A 24,128-nucleotide genomic window follows, 5' to 3' on the forward strand; every position below is an offset into this window, starting at 1 on the left:
GGCAAACCATCAATGGGGCCAAGAAGCTTGCGATTCAATCCTACCTTTACACTGTATTTTTGGTGTGTTGTTTATAAGTAGAGGCTCTGAGAGAGACAGGCCTGGATTTGAACCCTATTTGTTAATCAAAGTTTCAGACAAGTAATTATCTTTAGTTTCTTTACCTGGGTTGCTGTGATGGTTAAACGAAATAATGGATATAAATCCCCTAGAGTGTGGTGAGCACAATAAATGTTACCAATTCTTACTGGTCGTATTTCGGAAAGAAAGCAATTATGTTAACATTCTATAGATCTTTATCATACACACACCCACACGAAGTAAGAAGCCTCCTTGCAGACCAAAATGACTTCTCATCTCTTAACATATAGAACTCTAGGAAAGGCCTGGGGTACTAACTGTGCACTGTTCAAAACGTGGTTTATATAAAACTCAGGACCCGCTTCTGTGCAATAGCAGGCAGAACCCCTCTGAATGCAAAGAAGACAGCCCCTCCTAGGGAGGAGAAAGCCTTCCGGCTAATGAGGAATGCGTCCCATGCCAGTCCAGGAGCCCGGTCCATACCACGACTGGCTGGCAGCGCTGGCGCGAGCCCGAAGACGCGCCTTAGGGCTGGCTGTACCGCTCAGCACAAGCCTCGCCCAGCAGCGCCCCTCCGCGGCGGTTGAGCCTCTCGGTGCACGCGCCTCCCGCCGCCGCCTCCTCCCAGCCTGCGGCCGCACGCGCATGCGCGGTTAGCAGTCGCTGCTGGGCGGCCGCCGGCGGGACTGGTCTGGGGAAGCGCGGGGACCAAGTGGCAGCGACTCGGACATCTAAGCTGCCACTGCCGAAAACGGACCCGCAAGACAGGTGCGTGGGCAGTGGGCCACTTGCCTGCTGCTCTTTCTGCTCGGGCTAGGGTGAGGAATGGGAGTCCTTGCTTTTACGCCCAGGGCGGGGATTCCTGGGCCGCTCCCCTCTCTTTGGCTACCCTCCAGGCTGAACAGGTTGCGGCCAGGGGGCTGGCTGTGGAGTTCGGGGCTGGAGGTGCCCCGAGCTAGGTTCTTGGGTGGGCTCTCCCGGCCTCTGGAGGAGGAGAGGCAGCCACGAGCGGCAGAAGTGGATGCCACGCCGGGTCGTTGGGTCCTCCCGAACTGCTGCGTCCACCTGCTGCGCTGAGGCTGGGGCTGGGGCGCAGGGAAGACGGGTGCCTTCTCCATCCCGGCCTGACCCCGGGGGCTAGAGCGGCCCCAGGGAGCCGAGTCCGTTATTCCAGCGGTTACTATTTCAGCCCGGTTCCAAGCTCCAGCGCAGGTGCGCGCTCAGGAGGGATGTACGGAAGGCGGGGGCGTGTCTGGGCGCCCCTCACCCTACCCGCTAGTTTTCACGAAAACGTGAGCAAAACTAAAAAAGACGCAGTTTACAATCTCTGCCTCTGTAAAGGCGAAGAGACCCAACGCTCTTAGCGCGGGGACCTGTTGTAATTCCTGGCCACTCCCTAGATGCACTGCCTGGAGCCTGGTTGTGCGCCACCAGGGAAGGACGGGAGGGTTGGGTTGAATCCAGTGAAGCCCTAATTACTATAGACTCATTATCGCCCAAAGCCTGTTTACGATCAATCAGACGCTTTAGCTGATTTTATTTATAGCATCGCCCAAGCAACAAGAGACATTTGCTTGGGACTTAAAAGCAAGTGGCAACAAAGCACAAAAGGGGGAGAGAGAAAGTGGCCGTGGGAAGGAGTCTCAAATTAGGAAAAAAGTTTGAAATTTTGATTCATAAAAGCCATAAAAGATTTCGCTTGCTTTAAAATTTTTACATCACTCTAGGTCTTTTAATCACTCTAGGTAGCCTTCCCTTGGTAATGGTAAATTGGCCTCTTTTCACTTTACATTTCTGCCTTCACGTTTAGTTGGTTGAATCTTCCAATACCATTTAGACCTATCCCTAAAGTCTTAGAGCAAGATAATCTAGATTATCTAGTTGATATAGTTAATTATTGTATATGAATAAATATGTTGATGGATGTCTAGAAACTGAACAGTGTTATAAGTTAGCTTTACTGCTTTTCTGTGCCTAGTAAGTTCTAGTGCTCTTAAGTAGAAAGCTAGAATTGTCCATTTTAATGGACCTTTTAAATCATCTAGTTTGACTCTTGCAGTTGACAAATGAAAAACAACAAGCTTCAGACAGTTTTAACCTCTTGCCTTTTCAATAATAGAACTAGGAGCTTGGTGTGAATGTGCCAAGTTCAGTGTATTTTCTATTATATCATTCTGTAGTTGAGTTCTTCCAAAAGCGGCAGGACAACTAAAAACTTTAAAAATAGTGATTTTTAAACTCTCCCTTTGAGACGTACCAGTTTTGGGTGAGTCCTCAATCAGTCACTGAAAATGATCAGCAGAAAGGCACCTCAGTTATAAGATACAGCATACAGAATAGTATTAATGTATTACATACATAGGTTGAGTGTTGAAGGGAGCGAAAGAAATTAGTCTTAAAAGGACAGATTTTATGCTGAGAACTGCTGTACATTTTTATAAACATTAAGATAAGACTGGTTTTAGAAAACTCATGCCGGAGAAAAGGTGGAGGAAAGATTTAGAGATTGGCCAGACTGAAAGTGATGAGGCAAAGTGGGAGTTTGCTAATCTGTTTCAGAAATGATAGATCCCTAAATCAGGTTGTGGCTTGGGGATAGAACAAGACATTTAAGAAATGCCCAAGTGTGTTCAGCCACCAGTGACATAGGGGAATCCATGAGAAAGAATAGTCTTAAGATAATGGCCAAGTGACTTGACTGGTTTAGTTGACTGGAGGTACAGTTAAGTGAGGAGGAACATTCAATAGATAGAGAAGCAGGTTTCGGAAGAAAGACTAAGTTCAAATTAGCAGAAACTTTGGGACATCCTTGAAGATGGGATAGTGATTTGAAATTACAGAGTGACTTTTGAGCTGTGGATAAGATTTGGGAGTCCTTGGCTATCTTTTATAGGTAGAAGCCAAGAGTTTATGTCATGTAAGAAGAGATCCTGGGGACAGAAACCTAAGGAATAGCAACATTTACAGAAGATTGGAGAAAATGCCTGTGTCCAAGGCTGAGAAAAGGAAGAGAGTTAAGAATCAGAAATGGTGACAATAAAACCAAGGGAGGAGATGATTCCAAGAAGGAGGCAGTCAGGAGGAGCAGTAGTCAATAGAACTGAAAATTGTTATTGTACTTGTCAATGAAGATTTCGTTTGTAGTAACAGTTTCAAAGAACCTGTAATCAAGGAACCCAGGAATGATAAAAGTATTATTGCCATTGCTGCCATAGCAAATTACTACAAATATAGCATCTTAAAGCAATACCAGTTTATTTTCTCTAGTTCAGTAGATCAGAAGTCTGACACAGGTCTCACTGAGCTAACATTAGTGTGTCAGCTGGGTATCTTTCCTTACTAGAAGCTCTGAGGAAATTCTGCTTCCTTGCTCATTCAGGTTGGTGGCAGAATTCAGTTTCTTGTGGTTGTAGGACTGAGGTTCCTGTTTCCTTGTTGACTGTCAGCTGGGGGCTGTTTTCAGCCTCTGGAAACCTTAATTCCATCTTTAAAGCCCCTTTTGCTGCGTGAGGTAAAATTCACAAGACCCAAAAATTGGGGTGCAGATATCTTTAGGGGATCAGTATTCTGTCTACCATAGGACATTAGAAGTATTAACAATTAATAAGAACATTTTTTCTAGCGGCATCTGTGTAGCTTAGTAGCCTAAGCCTCTGCCTTCAGCTCAGGTCATGATCTCAGGGTTTTGGGATCGAGCCCCAAATCAGGCTCTCTGCTCAGTGGGAAGCCTGCTTTCCCCTCTCTCTCTGCCTGCCTCTCTGTCTACTTGTGATCTCTCTCTCTCTGTCAAATGAATATATAAAATCTTTAAAAATAACATTCTTTTTAGCTTTTGTTAGGGAAAGGAGATACCTAGAGACATTTATGTTATCCAATATGTGATCGTTATAGTTCCAGTAGTAAGCCAACTATTTTCTTAAATATCCTGAAATTTATGTAAGCACTCTGTAAAATTTTAAAGGATCATAGTAATGTATTACCATGAACTTGTTGGTAATTGTATTTTTATATAACCTAAAACTGCTTTAAAATCTTTGCTAGAGAGATTTTAAAAGCCATTTAAGCTAACTATATGTAGTTATAGTACATAAGTCTATATACATATGTACATAAGTCGTAGTTTGGATACACGTAAAAATATGGCTTTTCACATGTAAAACCTACAGAAACTGGAATGTATGTCTGAAGGATGGAATGTAAAATATTTAACCTTATATTTTATAGACCTAGAACTTTAATCCCATTTGGTAAGAATTAAATAATTAAACCTCTCACCTTAAAGCCTTAATAAAAGGAATGTATAACCTAAAACTTGACCTAACTTTGAGTCTCCCCCCTCTGTTTAGCAGCACTCTGTATTCTTGAGTAAGAACACACTTTCTTTGTGTATAAACGGGATGCCAATACCTTCACCACAGAGTGCTGCAAAGATTGGGATCAATATGTTTGAAAATAGTGTGGACACGAGATGGCACTGCTCATTCTTCCTGCCCCAATCTTCCCCTTTCAGTTCCTTCATCACATGCTGGTTGCTTTGTTCTTGCCTAGGGAAATCACTCCTTTCTCTCCTTTGCATCACACTTGATTCATTTAAAAAAAAAAAAAAAAAACCCAAACCAAAAAAACCCAAACTTTTTGAAAGATTTTATGTATTTATTTGAGAGAGGGAGAGCACAAGCAGGGGGAGCAGCAGAGGCAGAGGGAGAAGCAGGCTCCCTGTTGGGCAAGGAACCTGATGCGGGGCTGGCCTGGGATCCTGACTAAGCCACCCAGGTGCCCCCTTTAAAAAAAATTTTTTTTTTAAGATTTTATTTATTTATTTATGTATTTAGAGAGCATGGGGGCAGGAGCAGAAGGAGAGGGAGAGAGAGAGAGAATCTCAAACCAACTCCACACCGAGCAGGGGATCCAGACTGGCCGCTGGCCAAATCTCAGGACCCTGAGATCAAGACCTGAGCTAAAATCAGGAGTCCGATGGTAACCGACTGAACCACCCGCGCGCTCCTGCGTCATACTTTAAATGTGACTTTCTCAAGCAGGCTTCCTCTGACCTTTCCCCTACCATGTAAATTCAGTTCTCCAACTACCAACTTTAGAACTTACTTTCCTGTCACTTATTGTGGTTTACATATTATACCTGGGTTAATTTTTCAGTGTCAGCCTTCCATCTTAGACTGTAAGCTCTTTGAGATCAAGAGCTATATATGTTTTGCTAATTACTGTAACTGACACAATTCCTGACACATAACTGGCAATCATAAATATTTGTTAAATGAACTTGTGAATGATGAATGTTAATATCAACTGGCTGACCTCCCCTGAATTTCTGGACACATCAGCCATCACAAAATTAACAGATCTGTTGTGCAGCTCGTTCTGAAGCATGCTAGTTTCTTTCATGAGTAAAGAGCTGCATTTCAAATGGAGTCTTGCATCATCTTTGGAAGTAGGCTACCTTCTAAGATGCCACTGTTTCCTGCCTCTCCATGTTGGATCTCCCGTGATCCTTCAAAGTGAATTTTCTGTGTGCTACATGAATTTTCAATTTGCTACATGGAAAATTCCAAGAATGCCCTCTAATTTTAGTGAGAATTTGTCCCATTGTATTTTTGTGATATGGTAACACAAAACCTTTTAATCTGATTTTTCTGTTTACTATCTTTTCTAGCAAATTATGAGTTGGGTTATTAAAATGCAGTCTGTCTGGAGCAAAATTCTCAAGTAACTCATAAAAAGAGATGTTTCTTCATAGGTATAGTGTAGAATTAAAAAAATATGATTAATTTCTCCATACTAAATTAGATCATAAAATACAAACTTTCTAGACCATTCTCTCTCTTCTCTATAGAAAAGTTTTATTATGTTACTTTTATCAATGTTTTAACAAACTTTAGAGGGCCAGTGTCTTAAATATTTACGTAACGATTTTTCTCTCAAAACAGTAGTTACAGACATCTATTATGTAAAAATTTAGTCCATACATTTTTCCAGCAGTTAATTCTAAAAAAACATTTTTTTCTTTAAGGATCTTGTAGACTGGGGCACCTGGGTGGCTCAGCGGGTTGAGCCGCTGCCTTTGGCACAGGTCATGATCTCAGGGTCCTGGGATTGAGCCCCGCATCAGGCTCTCTGCTCAGCAGGGAGCCTGCTTCCTCCTCTCTCTCTGCCTGCCTCTCTGCCTGCTTGTGATCTCTCTCTGCCAAATAAATAAATAAAATCTTTTAAAAAAATTAAAAAGAAAAAAAAAGGATCTTGTAGACTTTTTTGGACAGTAAGAACCCCCCTCATTTTATTCCCAGCTTCCCTCTAAATGCATAGAAACCCTTTCACTAAATGTCTTGCTGTTCTGTTGCCTCAACAACAAACCCTTCCCAGCTGGTTGCTTCATAACATCTTTTTCCCTTTTTTCACCTCTCACTTAGGAACTCATTCATTCATTTGTTCGTTCATTCATTCATTCATTCATTCTGTGAATGTGTATCTGTTCTTATGCATCATGTGCTGGCCCTCTTGGGTGCTGTGAATACAGAAATGAGGAGTTCCCGTCTCAGCAGGCTTATATTTTTGTCTATGTTGTGTTTTGCATGATGCCTTCAGCTATTCTTTTGGAACTCTACGGAGGTAGTATAAATCCTAAGTACATAAGTAAATATATCATTCTAAAGTTTACATCAGGGCGCCTGGGTGGCTCAGTGGGTTAAGCCGCTGCCTTCGGCTCAGGTCATGATCTCAGGGTCCTGGGATCGAGTCCCGCATCGGGCTCTCTGCTCAGCAGGGAGCCTGCTTCCTCCTCTCTCTCTCTCTGCCTGCCTCTCTGCCTACTTGTAATCTCTGTCAAATAAATAAATAAATCTTTAAAAAAAAAAAAAAATAAAGTTTACATCAATATAATTTTGAAAATGACCTTAGTATATAATTCAAATAATATTCTTATATCCAGGATTTCAGCTCTGTTCCTCTCATTAATCTCAGAACTTCAGTAGCTTCTCACTTTGCAGAATCAGAGCCAGACTCCTTGGGCTCTTTTGTAGTACTTTGGTATCTGAACTGCCAGAAAGTTGTATTTTCAATTATTATTTCTGTTGTTATGGTTCTTTTTCTACTTTTTGCTATATTGCTTGAGGTCTTTTCATTGTTTCTAGGTTTTTCTGATTTAGGAAGAAAATACCTGGTCTTGGTCAAAAGTATGTATTAGTTACGGTAATGCTCAAATACACAGAAAATAAAACTATCCCAAAGACCCAGCACAGTTTCTGGCTGCTGGTCTTCTGAAGGAGTGGGTGGCTGTGGCAGTTAATTGTACGTGTCTGCTTGACCAAACCACGAGGTGCCCAGATACTCAGACATTCTTCTGGGTGTGTCTGTGAGGGTGTCTGGGGATGAGGCAAACATTTGAATGATAGGTTGAGTAATGCAGATTGCCCTCCCCGGGGTGGGTAGCCTTCATCCGATCAGCTAAAATTCTAAACTAAACAGAAAGGCTGACCTTCCAGTGAAGAAGAGGAAATTCCTCCAGCCAGGTTGTCAGAGCTGGCACTTCCATCTTTTCCTGTCTTTGGACTTGAGCTGAAACATTGGCTGTGTTTGGGTCTTGAGCCTGCTGGCTTTCAGACTGAAAGTTATACCAGTGACTTTCCTGGCTCTCAGGCCTTCAGACTCAGACTATACCGGCATATAGTGGTATTGCTTTGCTGGGTCCCACCTAACTCCAAAGAAAATATAGTCCAGTCATGTCCCCTGGAAAAAGAGAAAAAAGCTTGGTGATCAGCCATCAATCTTTCTCACACTTTACAACAATTACTGGGTATCCTGCAATTGTCTTTCCTTTAGGGCTCCAGCCACCTTTGATATGGGAGTGAGCATTACTTCAGTACCAGTAAGTGAGCTGCACTTTATAATTTGTGATTGCGGGCTCACTGTGGAGAATGAAGAGGGCTTTTAGGTGATGTTGGTGAAACTCTTTGAGATCGATTGGGCTGCTTGGCCTTTGTTTCAGATGTCAGAGAGAATGGTATCTCATACTTGGCTAAAGTTACCTACACTTTAATTTATTATTGAATCAGCCCAGAAGCAGTGCAGAGAACATACACGAGATCAAAGATGCAGGAAAATGGATGCACTTCTTTCATTGAATTGCCTCCCTCCTTCCTGAGGCACGGATGATATTTGGTGATTTCAGCAATCTGTGTAGAGTAAGGAATGCACAGAAAGCTTAGAATCCTGGACATGCTAGCTTGTTTATTGTAAGCAGGGAAGTGGGGGGGGAGTGGCATTAGCATTAAATGTTCTACCTTATACCGTATAAATGAAAGCTTGCTGCATTGAACATGCATAACTTAGAACAATTATTTATTTTTCTTATTTTTAAAAGATTTTATTTATTTATTTGACAGAAGGAGACAGCAAGAGAGGGAACACAGGCAGGGGGAGTGGGAGAGGGAAAAGCAGGCCTCCTGCCAAGCAAAGAGCCCAATGTGGGGCTCGATCCCAGGACCCTGGGATCATGACCTGAGCTGAAAGCAGACAGATGCTTAATGACCAAGCCACCCAGGCGCCCCAGGACAACTATTTAAATCATAAAGAAACAGAAGACTTGAACAATAATATATACCAATTGGGCCAAGTGGATGTATTGTATAGAACATTCCATCTAACAACAGAGAGAAAAATTAATACCAGTCAGTTGAAATCAATATTAATAACAATCTTCCTCCAGCTCATCCAAAAAACTGAAGAGCCAGGAATACTTTCAAAGTCATTCTGTGAGAGCCCTATTACCCAGATACCAAAGCCAGGCAGACACTACACGAAAATACAGACAATATTACTGATGAATATTGATTCAAATGCATTATTTTTCTTAAGTGCACATGGAATATTTTGTAGGATAGACCATATGTTAGGCCAAAAAACAAATCTTAATACATTTCTAAAAACTGAAATCATACAAAGTGTTTTTTTCAATTATAATATAATAAAATGAGCAATCAGTAGCAGAAGGAAAACAGAAAAATCCACAAATATGTGGAACACAAAGAAACACTCTTAAACAGACAAAAGGCCAAAAAGGAAATCACAAGGAAATTAGAAAATATCTTGAGACAAATGAAAACAGAAATGCAACATACCAAAACTTAATGGGATACAGTATAATTCTTGTTAAGAGGGATATACATAGCTGTCATTTACATTAAAAAATTAAAATTTCAAATTTGCAACTTAACTTTGTACCGTAAGGAACTAGAAAAACCAAAGCTAGCAGAAGGAAGGAAATAATAAAGATTCAGTGAGAGATAAATGGAATAGAGAGTAGATAAACAATAGATAAAATCATTGAAACCAGGAGTTAGTTTTTCAAAAAGATCAACAAAATTAACTAACCTTTAGCTACATTGAGTAAGAAAAAAGGAAAAAGAAGACTCAACCAAAATCTAAAGTGGAAGAGGGTACATTATACCATTATACCTGATTCTATAGATATAAAAAGGACTGTAAGAAAATACTACGGATAATTGTATGCCAACAACTGGGTAATCTAGATGAAATGGGTGAATTCCTAGAACATACAATCTATTAAGACTGAATCATGATGAAACGGGAAATCCGAACAGACCTAGAACTAGTAAGAAGAGTGAATCAGTAATGAAACATCTCCCAGCAAATAAAACCCAAGAGTGATATTGTATTCTTTATTTTGAGTAGCCTCTAGCTACTCAAGTTGACTGCTTAACCCATTACTTTTAAGTATTGTGTTAACAGCGGCCCACAAGTTTCTTCATCTGGTTTTTTTCATTTCAGTTATGTTCAGTGATTCTGATTGTGATTTCTTTGTTAAGCCTTGACTGTTTGAGTGTGATTTTTAAGAAATTATAAATTCATGGCACCTTTTAAATAATCTTTTTTATTGTTGGTCATTTAATTATGTATGATCACAGGGAAAAAAAAACCCCACAAGAGTGCATGGCTTAACTAATAAAGTCTACCAAACATTGAAAGAAAGAGTAATACCAATCTTCCTCTAGTTCTTTTGATTAATTAAAACAGAGGAAGACTTTCTGAAACTCATTCTGTGAGGGTGGTGTTTTCCTGATACCAAAGCCAGGCAAAGAAACTACAAGAGAACTACAGACCAATATCCTTACTGAATATTGATGCAAAAATCCTTAACAAAATACTAGCAAACAGAATTCAGCAGCACATTAGAAAGATTATACAGTGGGGCACCTGGGTGCCTCAATCACTTAAGTGTCTGCCTTTTGATTTCGGTCCAGGTCATCATTGCAGGGTTGTGAGATTGAGCCCTATGTCGGGCTCCATGTTCAGTGGGGAGTCTGCTTGAGATTCTCTCTCTACCTCTTCCTCTGTCCCTCCCCTTGCTTGCATTCTCTCTCTCCCTAATAAATAAATCTTAAAAAAAAAAAAAAAAAAAAAAAAGGTTATACCATGAACAAGTGGGATTTATTCCTGGCATGCAAGGATGATTCAACATATGAAAATCAATTAGTGCAATATAACACATTTCCAAAATAGAGGGGAAAAACTGTGATTATCTCAGTTGATGCAGCAGTAACATTTGACAAGATTCAACACAGATTTATGATAAAGACACAACAAGCTGTGAATACAAAGAAACAACCTCAATATAATAAAGGTCATATATGAAAAGCCAAGAGCTAACACCATACTCAGTGATGAAAGGCTGAAAACTTTTTCTCTAAGAACTAGGAAAAAACAAGTATTCCTGGGTTTTTTGTCACTTCTGTTCAACATAGTATTGGAAGTCCTAGCAGGAGCAATTAGGCAAGAAAAAGAAATAAAATTGAAAAGGAAGAAATAAAACTTCTTCATAGATAACATGATATTATATGTAGATAAAACCTAAAAGCTCTGCCAGAAAAACATGTTAGAGCTAATAAAAGAAGGATGGTTGCCAGGGGCTTGAGAGAGGAAAAATTAAAGAGTTGTTGTTTAATGGTATAGATTTTAGTTTTACAAGATGAAAAGAATTCTGGAGATTGGTTGTACAACAGTGTAAATGTACTTAGCAATACTGAATTGAATGATTAAAATTGTTTTAAATGGTAACTTTAACTATACAAATTAGTTGCTTGTGTTTTGTAGTTTCACCTCATTGTCAGCCTCTCAATGCAACAATACAGACCTGGCCATATTTTACCACCTCCTTTAAGAAATAATAAAGTGACAAACCTCACAATTTTGTTTGGAGCTTAATGACATATTGGCACTATAGTGTGATAACTTCCAAGTAATACTATGACCTTCATGATTTAATTCTTAGTTGTCAGCTTGTCCATCACTGAATAATTATAGAGCACTCAGGAATTAAGCAGAAACTATTAGGTCTGTATTTCTGGTTCTCATTTAAAAGTAATAGCAGCAATGACCTTGAACTACATCATTTTTAAATGGAGACTACTATCTGTAGAACTGTATTGCCTGTAGAGTGGTTTGTGACCAACAGCACTTTATTTTTAAGTATTTCATTTTTGTAGTAAGGTAATATGGTCATTTCTGGGTAAATATCTTCCTAGCTTAATACTAATAACCTAAATCTGAGAAATTTCCAAGAGGTTCAAAGTATGTGCCATTACCATTTTTGTAATTTCTGTTGCTCTATCAAAAAGTATATGATAATGCAGTGGGGTAAGATTAAAAGATAGCATGGTATATTGATATACAGTTCTAGATTTTGATCTTGTTTCATGTTTTCAACCCATGTGACTTTGACCAAGTTTTTAAATCTGTTTTCAATTTGTAGACTGGAAGTAGTAATGCCTTCTTACTCATGTCCTGGGCTGCAGAGATTAATTTAGCTTATCCCTTTATGCAAATGCATGATTATAGTCATAGAGCCTTAGAGACAATATTCAGACTTTTAAGATAAAAGATTTTCTAAACTTTTTTCCTAAAGCTCTGTTAACTATTTCTGAAGGAAAGTTAGGAAGAACTGTAATATAGAAAACAGAATGGGATTGTTCTGGATGAAGTAAGAATAGGGTTTCAGTAGAGTACTGCCTGCTTGGTGTTCCCTAAACTTTCCCAGCAGCCCCATACACCAGAAGTCAAACAAAGCACTTAGAATAAATTTTTTCAACAAATTAATTATTAAGAAACTAAAGTCTGTGTTCATTTTGAAGAAGGTATGGGCCACAAGTGGTATCGTTATTACTGCTATTGTTTTATGCATTTCTGTTTTACTTAAATGTTATTGATAGTGAGTCAAGCAAAACACTTTACTACATTATGGAAATCATGAGAGACTTAAAACTTGAGAACTGAAGCTTTTAGAATTATTAACAATTCATAAGCAATTTGCAAATGCACTCATTCCTGTGCCAATAGTAAAAAAAAATTTAAATAAACCTACCTATGATTATTGAGTCAAACTGATCTCTTTAAATTTACTTTCTATCTCACTTACACCTCTTTTTTATGATTCAGGGAGCTCAAACTCTCCTAACAAATAACAGCATACATCAATTTTTGTGTTGTCTTTGTCCATAAAAATGGTGGTATTAACATACTTTATAATATAGAATATTCCAATTATGGCAGATCAGTTGATTTTTAAAAAATGCATTTTTCAAAGTAAACCTCAGTGTTATAGTCAGTGTCCCACAGAAGAAACCAAGGCTAACTTGATTTACTGATTTAATTTGATATATTCATATAAAGTTTTGATTTCATTAGGAAGGGTCTAATCACAGATCAGTGAAACCAGGAGCTGGTTCTTTGAAAAGATCAACAAAATTGATAAGCCTCTAGCAAGACTTAACAAAAAAAAAAAAAGAGAGAGAGAGAGAGAGAGAGAGAGAAAAAGGACCTAAATAAACAAAATTACCAATGAAAGAGGAGAGAAAACAACTGATGCAAATAATTGTAACAGAATATTATAAAAGTCTGTAAGCAAACCACCTGGACATCTTAGAGGAAATGGATAAATTCCTAGAAATGTGTAACCTACCAAAATTAAAGCAGGAAGAAATAGAAAATTTGAACAGACCAATTACCAGCAATGAGATTGAATCAGTAATCAAAAAACTCTGAACAAACAAAAGTATAAGACCAGACAGCTTCACAGGCAAATTCTGCCGAACATTGAAAAAAGAATTAAGGGGCACCTGGGTGGCTCAGTGGGTTGGAGCCTCTGCCTTCGGCTCAGGTCATGATCCCAGGATCCTGGGATCGACCCCCACATTGGGCTCTCTGCTCAGCTGGGAGCCTGCTTCCTCCTCTTTCTCTGCCTGCCTCTCTGCCTACTTGTGATCTCTATCAAATAAATAAATAAAGTATTTTTTTAAAAAAGAAAAAATTAATACCCATTCTTCTAAAACTATTCCACAAAATACAACAGGAAGGAAAACTTCCAAATTCATTCTGTGAAGCCAGTATCATCCTGATACCAAAAACGGATAAAAACATCACAAAAAAAGAGAATTATAGGCCAATATCTCTCATGAATATAGATGCAAAAATCCTCAACAAAATATTAGCAAACTGAATCCAACAGTATGTTTAAAAAAATCATATACCTCAATCAAGTGAGATTTATTTCCAGGATGCAAGATGGTTTAATACTCATAAAACAATCAACATGTTATGTCACATTATTAAAAGATAAAAACCATATGACCCTTTCAATATATGTAGAAAAAACATCTGAAGAAGTACAACATTTATTCCTAGTAAAAAAGAAAAAAAAAAAAAAAACTCTGCAAAGTAGGTCTAGAAAGGAACAAAATAATAAAGGCCTTAAATGAAAACCAACAACCAACACAATACTCAATGGTGAAAAACAGAGCTTTCCTCCTAAGGTCAGGAACAAAGCAAGGATATCTACTTTTACCACTTGTATTCAACAGAATACTGGAAGTCCTAGCCACAGCAATTAGATGACATAAAGAAATAAAAGGTCCAAATTGGTAAGAAGAAGTAAAACTCACTATTTGCAGATGAGATAATATTATATATAGAAAACACTAAAGACTCCACCCAAAAAGTACAAGAACCGATAAATGAATTCATTTAAGTTGCAGGACAACAGAAATCTGTTGCATTCCTATATACTAATAATGAAGCAGCAGAAAGTGAAACTAAGAAAACACTCCCATTTACAATTGTACCCAAAACAACAAAATATCTAGGGATAAACTTAACCAAAGAGGTGAAAGACCTCTATTTTGAAAACTATAAAACACTGATGAAAGAAATTCAAGACGACACAAAGGAATGGAAAAACATTTCCATGCTCATGAATTGGAAGAACAAATATTGTTAAAATGTCTATTCTACTTAAAGCAATCTACACATTTACACAATCCCTATTGAAATACCAACAACAATTTTCATAGAACTAGAACAAAAACAATCCTAAAACGTGTGGAATCAGAAAAGACCTCTAATAGTCAAAGCAGTCTTAGGGGGAAAAAAAAAATGGAGGCATCACAATTCTAGACTTCAAGTGATATTACAAAGTGGTAGTGATTAAAACAGTATGGTATTGGCATAAAAATAGATACACAGAACAATGGGATAGAACAGAAAACCTGCAATTATGTGATCAAGTAACCTTCAACAAAGGAGGAATGAATATACAATGGGAAAAAAGTCTTTTCAACAAATGGTATTGGGAAAACTGTATAGCCACATGCAAGGGAATGAAACTGGACCACTTTCTTACACCATACACAAAAACAAACTCAAAATGGATTAAAGACCTAAATGTGAGCCCTGAAACAATAAAAATTCTTGAAGTTAGCACAGTCAGTAATCTCTCTGACATCAGCTGTAGCAACATTTTTGTCTCCTGAGGCAAGGGAAATAAAAGCAAAAATAAACTGTTGGGACTACATCAAAATAAAAGGTTTCTGCACAGTGAAGGAAATAATCAATAAAACTAATAGGAAACCTAATGAATGGGAGAAGATATTTGCAAATGGCATACCTGATAAAGGGTTAGTATCCAAAATATATAAAGAACTGATACAACTCAACACCCAAAACCCAAATAATCCAGTTTAAAATGGGCAAAAGACTTGAACATACATTTCTCCAAAGAATACATGCAGATGGCCAACAGATACAGAAAAAGATGCTCAATATAACTCATCATCAAGGAAATGCAAATCAAAACAACAATATCACCTCATACTAGTCAGAATGGCTAACATCAAAACATAAGAAGCAATAAATGTTGACAAAGATGGTGGAGTAAAAAAACCCTCTTGCACTATTGGTAGGAATGCAAATTGGTGCAGTCATTGTAGAAAACAGTGTGGAGGCTCTTCAGAAAATTAAAATAGATTGCCCTATGATCCTGGAATTGCATTACTGGGTATATACCCCAAACTATAAGAACACTAATTTGAGGGCTGTATGTGCCCCTATGTTTATTGTGGCATTATTTACAATAGCTAAACCATGGAAGCCATCCCAAGTGTCCATTGATGGATGAATGGATAAAGTTGTGGTATATATTGGTAGGCGTACACACAAACACCCCAGAATATTAGCCATAAAAAAAGAATGAAATCTTGCTATTTGCAACAACACAGAACCAGGGAGTATTATGCTGAGCAAAATAAGTCAAGAGAAGCATAAATACCATATGATCTCACTCCTATGTGGCATTTAAGAAATAAAACAAAAGAACAAAGGGAAAAAAGAGAAAAACAAACCAAGTAGCAAATTCTTAACTATAGAGAACAAACTGATGGTTACCAGAGGGGAGGTGGGTGGGTGGATGGGGGTTTTGACATTGGAGATTTAAAAAAAAAAGAAAAAAAAAAAAGTTCTAATCGTTTGGGCTAACTATGTGGAAGAAAGCTTTTTATAATCTGACCATTTCTTTTCTAAAAACAGCTTTATTAATACATTGTACACCTTCAGGTCCACTTGTTTAATGTGTGGAAGCGAATGGGTTTTAATACATTTACAGAGTTATATAACATTACCATATTCAGTTTTAGGCAATCTTCATTACCCCTTAACCCTTTCTTCCCACTCCTTTCCCTAGGCACTCACTAAATCTATTTTCTATTTCTATGGATTTGCCTCTATCTTTTCAATGGGATCATGCAACATGTGGTGTTTTATCCCTGGCCTCTCTCACTCAGCATGTTTTTTGAGATTCATCTATCTTATATTGGTACTCCATTCGGTTTTATGGGTAAATAATATTTTACTGTTTAGATAGCTCACATTTTGTTCAACCATTAGTTGATGGACATGTGGGTTGTTTCTACTTTTTGGTTATTACGAAAATTGTTTCTTAAAACATCTATATTTAAATTTTGGGGCAGATACCTACTGGTGGAATTGGTAGGTCATAGAGTAGTTCTATTTTTAACTTGAAGAACTGCCATCTGAGCTAACAAAACTTGCATCATTTTACCTTCCTGCCAGCATAAAGATAACAATTTCTCTACCTCCTCCCAGCACTTGTTAATGTCTCTTTTTTATTATAGCCATTCTGGTGGATATAAATTGCTTATCTCATAAATCTAGCGTTTCTTAAGCAGACCCAGCTATTGATATTTTCTGGAAGATGTAAGAGTTTTCTCTAAGAATTTACTTTTTTTTTTTTTTTAAGATTTTATTTATTTATTTGACAGAGATCTCAAGTAGGCAGAGAGGCAGGCAGAGAGAGAGGAGGAAACATGCTCTCCGAGGAGCAGAGAGCCCAATGCGGGGCTCGATTCCAGGACCCTGGGTTCATGACCTGAGCTGAAGGCAGAGGCTTTAACCCACTGAGCCACCCAGGCGCCCCAAGAATTTACTTTTTTAAAAAAATTGTCATGTTGATGGTAACTGAAAAAAAAATAATAATAGAGCTGTACTGTGCGTCATCTGGATCACTCGCACACCACATAACCAAGGCCTGCCACATTCTTTCAGTTTCCAAATTTACTTTGCGTTTGAAAGGCCATTGGCACCAAAAAATAAAACTTGAATTTTAACATGTTAATGGGAACAGAGCAAGACATAAATTATATATTTCTGCCAAGAGTCAGGTAAATTCTGTTTGGTTTCTAATGCTGTAATAAGGAATGGACACTTAGCAGTATTTAAATGGAGACATGGTGAGATTATTCAGTCATCAAAGTATGATAAATGTAAAAGAATGTTAATCCAACTTAGTCAACCTGATTGCTGTTCTGATTGTTCTTTCAGCTGTGATTTGATTCATGAAAAGACTGTCATATTAAATTGTGATAAAATTATTTTTCTTTAGGCTTTTTTTTGGTGTTTATATGTAGATGTACTTTGGTTTCATAATTGTGAAACTCGGGTTGTATGTTTATATATACTTAAGCAACATTGTAATTAAAAAATAAACATTTAAGAATCATGAGCCTTATTTCTTTCTTTTAAAGGGGTCCCCGCCTTTTTTTTTTTTTTTTTTAAGATTTTATTTATTTGAGAGAGAGAGTGTGTGTGCAGAGGAGGGCCAGGAAGGGAGGGAGAGAGAGAGTGGGGCAAGTAGATTCCTTGCTGAGCAGAGCGCTGGGTGGGGCTGGATCTCAGGATCCTAAGATCATGACCTGAGCCGAAACCAATAGTCAGCCGCTTGACCTTGACCGACTGAGCCATCCAGGTGTTGCTTGGCTCTTTGTTAATAGAGGCAGGTGGGTAGCTCTAGAATCTGTGTCCTGTGGGTATTTGACGTTTGTGTTTTTATTTGTTCAAAGTGTAATATACATAATTTTGCCAATGATTTGTTTTAAAAGCCATCTTAGAATAAAGGTGGTATTAAAGAGAAATTATTTCTTTGTAAGTGTACTTATTTTTCACAACTTTTATTTTCACTGATAACTTTTAACTTCACAGGTAATCGGTATGCATTTCCAAAGCTTTTGGCCATGTCTGGCACTAATGTTCATCTCAATTAATGCAGAATTTATGGATGATGGTGTTGAGATGGAAGATTTTGATGAAAACTCAGAAGAGATTGATGTTAATGAAGGTGAACTCTCCTCAGAGGTAAGGTTATTGTGAACTGAGTTGTAAGTTTTCTCTTTACAGGATACAGAGGAGCATGAACCCTAAAGATTCATTTCAGTTCTGACAGTATTCATTTTGTAAATGAATAGAAAACGCTGTTTTTTTCCCCAAAATTTCTTGCTGTGTTTTAAAGTGCCCATGTATTACAGAAATTTATGCATTGTTCCTAGCTCAGTTTTATTACAATGTAAATATGGGGAAGGTTTTTACTGTCAGAATAGGAATTTGTGACTGCTGAAGAGGACTGATGGATTTCTATCTGAAAGGTTTCCAATCTCACTTCTGACACAGCCAGCCCTCTTCAGAAAGGACATAAGGTATCATAATTTGCAGTTCTCCTAGAAGTAAAACAAGTAGTTTTACTTATTTCTCTGAGGAAAGGAAATGCTAACTAAGAGAAGGAATCAGAAGGGGGAGTGATCATGAGGTAGGCACCTGTGTCCTGGCCCAGCCTGGTTAAGATGTGGTTTGAGGAGGTGACTAACTCGAGTCTGAAGAACCCTGCAGAGATTCTTGCACATTCTGACAGTCCAGAAGAACTTGTACAGTGAGGACCATTCACAGATAAGATTGGGACCTCGGAGAATTTTTCAGAAATCTTGTTGATGGTAAGAATGGATCAATTCTGTTGTGCTAGCAGCTGCGTAAAGGGCCAAGGACCATAGCATTTAGCTGTTACAGACTTCTCTGCCTCACTTACTTGGAGAGTTTTCTGCTTGCAAATGAAAGTGTTATTTAGCTGTGAACATTCTTTCTCTTGTTAGATTGTAAACTCCACAAGGACGTTTCTTTTACAACCTAGTTTATGTGGTATGCAGAAAGTAAGTAATCAGAGAGCTGCTGGTTGACTTAGGTGCAGCTCCTACAAGGGTCATTGGAAGGTTAATACTTCAAAGAAATTGGGAGATACATAACACTTTCACTGCCTTTGGTGACGTTTGTAAAAAATGAGAGGAAGTGGCATCTTTTTTTTTTTAATTTTTAATTTATTTTTTAAATTTCTTTTCAGTGTTTCAGAATTCATTGTTTATGCGCCACACCCAGTGCTCCATGCAATATGTGCCCTCCTTACTACCCACCACCTGGCTCGCCCAACCTCCCACTCCCCTCCCCTCCAAAACCCTGTTTGTTTTTCAGAGACCACAGTCTCTCATGGTTCGTCTCCCCCTCCGATTTCCCCCAACTCCTTTTTCCTTTCCATCTCCCCATGTCCTCTGTGCTATTCCTTATGCTCCACAAATAAGCGAAACCATAGGATAATTGACTCTCTCTGCTTGACTTATTTCACTCAGCGTAATCTCCTCCAGTCCCGTCCATGTTGATACAAAACTTGGGTATTTAGAATCTTGACCCTTCAGTAATTACATGGAATTATGTTTGATTATTGATTTCTACCCTGTTAAATAGACGGGAAATGTACTCTCAGGTTGGGGTAGGGACAGTGAATAGAAAAGGTCCTTCTGCATCCTTTGCCCTGAAGGTTGAGAAAAGAAATCTCGTAGAGATAGAATCACAGAGTTTGATTTAGAAAGGACCCAAATTGATCTGTTACTTTAGGCGAACTTATTCATTCTTCATCAGTTCAAATTATCTCTTTATAATTTGTCAGTGAGTTAATCTTTTAAATTGTTTTGTTGGTATGTTCTGTATAGCACAGCAGTTAAGTGTATGAGCTTGGAGGCAGGCAGCCTGAGCTCCTGTGATGTCCCCTAACTATCTAACTGTGTGACAGTGGATGTAACTTGGGTGCAATAATAGTACTTTGCTCATAGAAGTCTTATGAGAATTAAAGGGACCACCGTATTCCCACCACCAATATCATTACCATCATTGCAACCGCTAACTCTTATAGGGCCCTTGAAACTGCTTTGCAGATAATTGCTTTGCAGTGCTTTCTCTATTGAGTCTTTTTCTGCTCTGGGTTCCTAATCTCTCCAAAAGGTATCCTCATCCTCTATCATGTAACAGTGGAATTTAAGAGTTAATTTTAAACTAGTCTATATGCTCGCTAAGTTTTTCATCTTATACACGTTGGATCATGGTATTTCCTCTGTTTCTAATGATTTGTGTTCCCAAATATTGTCACCTGTTAAGATCCTTTCAAGGCCATGTCAGCTCTATCATGAGGCCTTCTCTAATAGAATTTTTTCCCATCCCTCCTGTAATAGAAGGAATCAGTATATTCTCTGTCTGCACTTATACAGTATTTTTTTTTTCTGGCATTGTATCTCTGATACTCTCTTGTATCTTACTAGGATACAAAGTTTTGAGGCCATGTCACCTTTTATTTATTTTATTTATATGTGCATTACATATCAGGTTCTTAACTAGTGAGATTATTTAATTAAAATATTTGCAAAGATGAATAACCTAGATTTTAAAAAATGTATTTTCTAGATTAAATATAAGACACCTCAACCTAAAGGAGAAGTATATTTTACAGAAACTTTTGATAGTGGAAGGTTGGCTGGGTGAGTATTCATTCAAGAGAATGTTTTCTTTGATTTAATTAGCATTTTTGAAGTTACTGGTTATTGATCTATGAAAATTACCTCTACTACAAAACTATAAAGAAATGTTAAAGTACTTTGTTTGGCAGTGTAACCGGTACCATAACACATTTTTGTTATCGATAGAAATGTTTAACTTGAAGGGTTACTCATTTACACAAAGAAAATAATACAAATAAATTAAGAATAGAAAGTAAAATTTTATAACATTTCTTTGTCTGTAAAGATAGATATTATTAATCTAATTTCAGATAACAAATTCAAATTACTGTTCCATCCTAAATATTGGTTTAAAAAAGTTACTATTTATTGATTATTATATACCAGATACTGTCCCAAGTAGGTAGGTAAGTACTATCTTTATCTCCTTTTTACAGGTGAGGAAACTGAGGCTTAGTATATCTTATATATGATCATACAACTAGTAAATTGTGGATTCCAAGTATGAGTTAACTCTAACCTTGCAGGATTCTATATCGACATCTTTATTTAACCTCTAAGCATTTATTTTTTAATGAGAAGTGACTGTTGGATGATCTTTTGTTTTATTTCTAATATGCATTATGTCTATAAATTGATGGTTTTTAGTTTTAATGATACGTATTTGCTTTTATCTTTGTTTACAGGTGGGTCTTATCAAAAGCAAAGAAAGATGATACAGATGCGGAGATTTCTATATATGATGGTAAAATACTTATTTAAATATTCAATAAAATCAGAATGACCCGAGTTCTCTAGCTTTACAGATTATAGTTCTATTAAATGTAGATAAGGTGTATGGGGTCTGGGGCCCCATCATGCTTCACAAAAGAATGTTCAGTCTTTTGTCTCCTTTTATTAATATTTCTGAGGGCTAATTGGCCTAACCTGAGAAGGGTGACTTTAATTTATGTTCGTTAGGCATATAGTTTTCAAAATAAAATTTAAATTCCCATGATAACTTTTTAAATTTTATTTTTTATTATTTTTAAGTTTTATTTAAGTAATTTCTATACCTAATGTGGGTCTCAAACTTATGACCCCAAGATCAAAAGTCACATGCTCTCCCAACTCAGCCAGCCAGATGCCCCTAAATCCCCACAGTAACTTTTACAAAGTAAGGAAAGTAGCTGATGAGTACCATATATTTAAAAGTAAATTGACTGGGGGTGCCTGGGTGGCTCAGTGGGTTAAAGCCTCTGCCTTCGGCTTAGGCCCTGATCCCAGGGTCCTGGGATCAAGCCCCATACTGGGCTCTCTGCTCAGCGGGGAGCATGCTTCCCTTCCTCTCTTTGCCTGCCTCCCTGCCTACCTGTGATCTCTGTCAAATAAGTAAATAAAATCTTTGAAAAAAATAATGAAAAATAAAAATAAATTGACTGATGCAAACTGTTTATTTGTGTTAAGGATGCTCTTTATCTCATGTAATTTTAAAATATCTCATTTAAAAAATACAGTGTTGATATATCCATGCAACAAACCACATTTTGTAATTTCATTGATGAAAAGTCAGAGAAGTATAATTTTAGCTGAGAAAATGAAAGCATTCTTGGATAGGAGAAAAAAAGAGCAGGCATGCATACAGTTGCAGATATTATTTCTTATTTTAAAATTTTGTTTTATTTTCCCAAATCAATGTTTTTCTTAAATTTAAATTCAGTTAACTAATGCATAGTATTATTTGTTTCATGGGTACGGGTCTATGATTCATCAGTCTTATATAATACCCAGTGCTTATTACAACACAGACCCTCCCCAGTGTCCTTCAGCCAGTTATCCCATCCCTCCACCCCAACCCCTCCAGCAACCCTCAGTTTGTTTCTGATGATTAGGAGTCTCTTACAGTTTGTCTCCCTCTCCAGTTTTGTCTTGTTTCATTTTTTCCTCTTCCCCTATGATCCTCTGCCTTGTTTCTTCAATTCTACATGAGTGAGTTCATAAAGTTGCCTTTCTCTGATAGACTTCTTTTGCTTAACATAATACCCTCTAGTTTGTTATTTTTTTGGTGGCTGAGTAGAAGTCCATTGTGTGTGTGTGTATATATATATACATTTTCTTTATCCATTCACCTGTTGGTGGACATCTAGGCTTTTTCCATAGCTTGGCTATTGTGGACATTGGGGCGCACATGCCCCTTCAGATCACTGCATTTGTTTATCTATAGGGTAAATACCCACTAGTGCAATTGCTGGCTCACAGGGTAGCTATTTTCAACTTTTTAAGGAACCTCCATACCGTTTTCCACAGTGGCTGCACCAGCTTGCATTCCCACCAACAGTGTAAAAGGTTCCCCTTTCTCCCCATCTTCACCAACATCTGTCACTTCCTGGCTTGTTAATTTTAGCTATTCTGACTGGTGTGAGGTGGCATCTCATTGTGATTTGGATTTGTATTTCCCTGATGCCGAGTGATATGGGGCTTTTTTTCCTTGTCTATTGGCCATTTGGATGTCTTCTTGGGTGAAATGTCTATTCATGTCTTCTGCCCATTTCTTGATTGGATGATTTATTCTTTAGGTGTTGAGTTTGACAAGTTCTTTATAGGTTTTGGATACTAGCCCTTTATGTGATATGTCATTTGCAAATATCTTCTCCCATTCTGTCAGTTGTCTTTGGTTTTGTCGACTATTTGCTTTGCCGTGCCAAAGATTTTATCTTGATGAAGTTCATTTTTGCCTTTGTTTCCCTTGCCTTTGGAGACGTGTCTAGCAAGAAGTTGCTGTGGCTGAGGTCATAGAACTTGTGTTCTCCTCTAGGATTTTAATGGATTCCTGTCTCACATTTAGGCCTCATCCATTTTGAGTCTATTTTCATGTGTGGTGTAAGGAAATGGCCCAATTTCATTCTTCTGCATGTGGCTGTCCAAGTTTCCCAACACCATTTGTTGAAGAGACTGTCTTGTATTCCATTGGATATTCTTTCTTGTTTTGTCCAATATTCATTGACTGTAGAGTTGAGGGTCCATTTCTGGGTTCTCTATTCCATTCTATTGATCTGTGTGTCTGTTTTTGTGCCTGTACCATACTATCTTGATTACAGCTTTGTAATAAAGCTTGAAGCCTGGAATCGTGATGCCACCAACTTTGGTTTTCTTTTTTAACATTCCTTTGGCTATTCTGGGTCTTTTGTGGTTCCATAAAAATTTTAGGATTCTTTGTCCCAGCTCTGTGAAAAATTTGATGGTATTTAGACAGGAATTGCTTTGAATGTATAGATTGCTTTAGGTAGCATAGACATTTTCACAGTATTTGTTCTTCCAGCCCATGAGCATGGAATGTTTTTCCATTTCTTTGTGTCTTCCTCAGTTTCTTTCATGGGTGTTCTCTAGTTTTCTGAGCACAGAGCTGTTGTATCTTTGGTTAGGTTTATTCCCAGGTATCCTGTGGTTTTGAGTGGAGTTGTAAATGGGATCGACTCTTTTAATTTCTCTCTCTTCTGTCTCATGGCTTGTGTATAGAAGTACAACTGATTTCTGTGCATTGATTTAAAAATTTGTTTTATTTTTCCCAAATCAGCCTTTTTGAAAAAATCTTAT

The 24,128-nt window shown here is 37.8% G+C and overlaps 1 protein-coding gene across 1 annotated transcript in view; it reads left to right on the plus strand.

Moving 5' to 3' along the window:
- Positions 1-737: 737 nt before the first annotated feature.
- Positions 738-24,128, plus strand: part of CLGN (calmegin) — a 59,248-nt gene continuing 35,857 nt past the window's right edge. The window contains exons 1-4 of the mRNA XM_059168354.1: positions 738-849; positions 17,932-18,084; positions 20,503-20,576; positions 21,242-21,300. Of these exons, the coding sequence (XP_059024337.1) occupies positions 17,941-18,084; positions 20,503-20,576; positions 21,242-21,300 (277 nt within the window). The 5' untranslated portion in view covers positions 738-849; positions 17,932-17,940. The remainder of the gene's footprint in view (positions 850-17,931; positions 18,085-20,502; positions 20,577-21,241; positions 21,301-24,128) is intronic.

Source organism: Mustela lutreola, chromosome 1 (assembly GCF_030435805.1).
Source record: "Mustela lutreola isolate mMusLut2 chromosome 1, mMusLut2.pri, whole genome shotgun sequence".
Taxonomy (NCBI): domain Eukaryota; kingdom Metazoa; phylum Chordata; class Mammalia; order Carnivora; family Mustelidae; genus Mustela; species Mustela lutreola.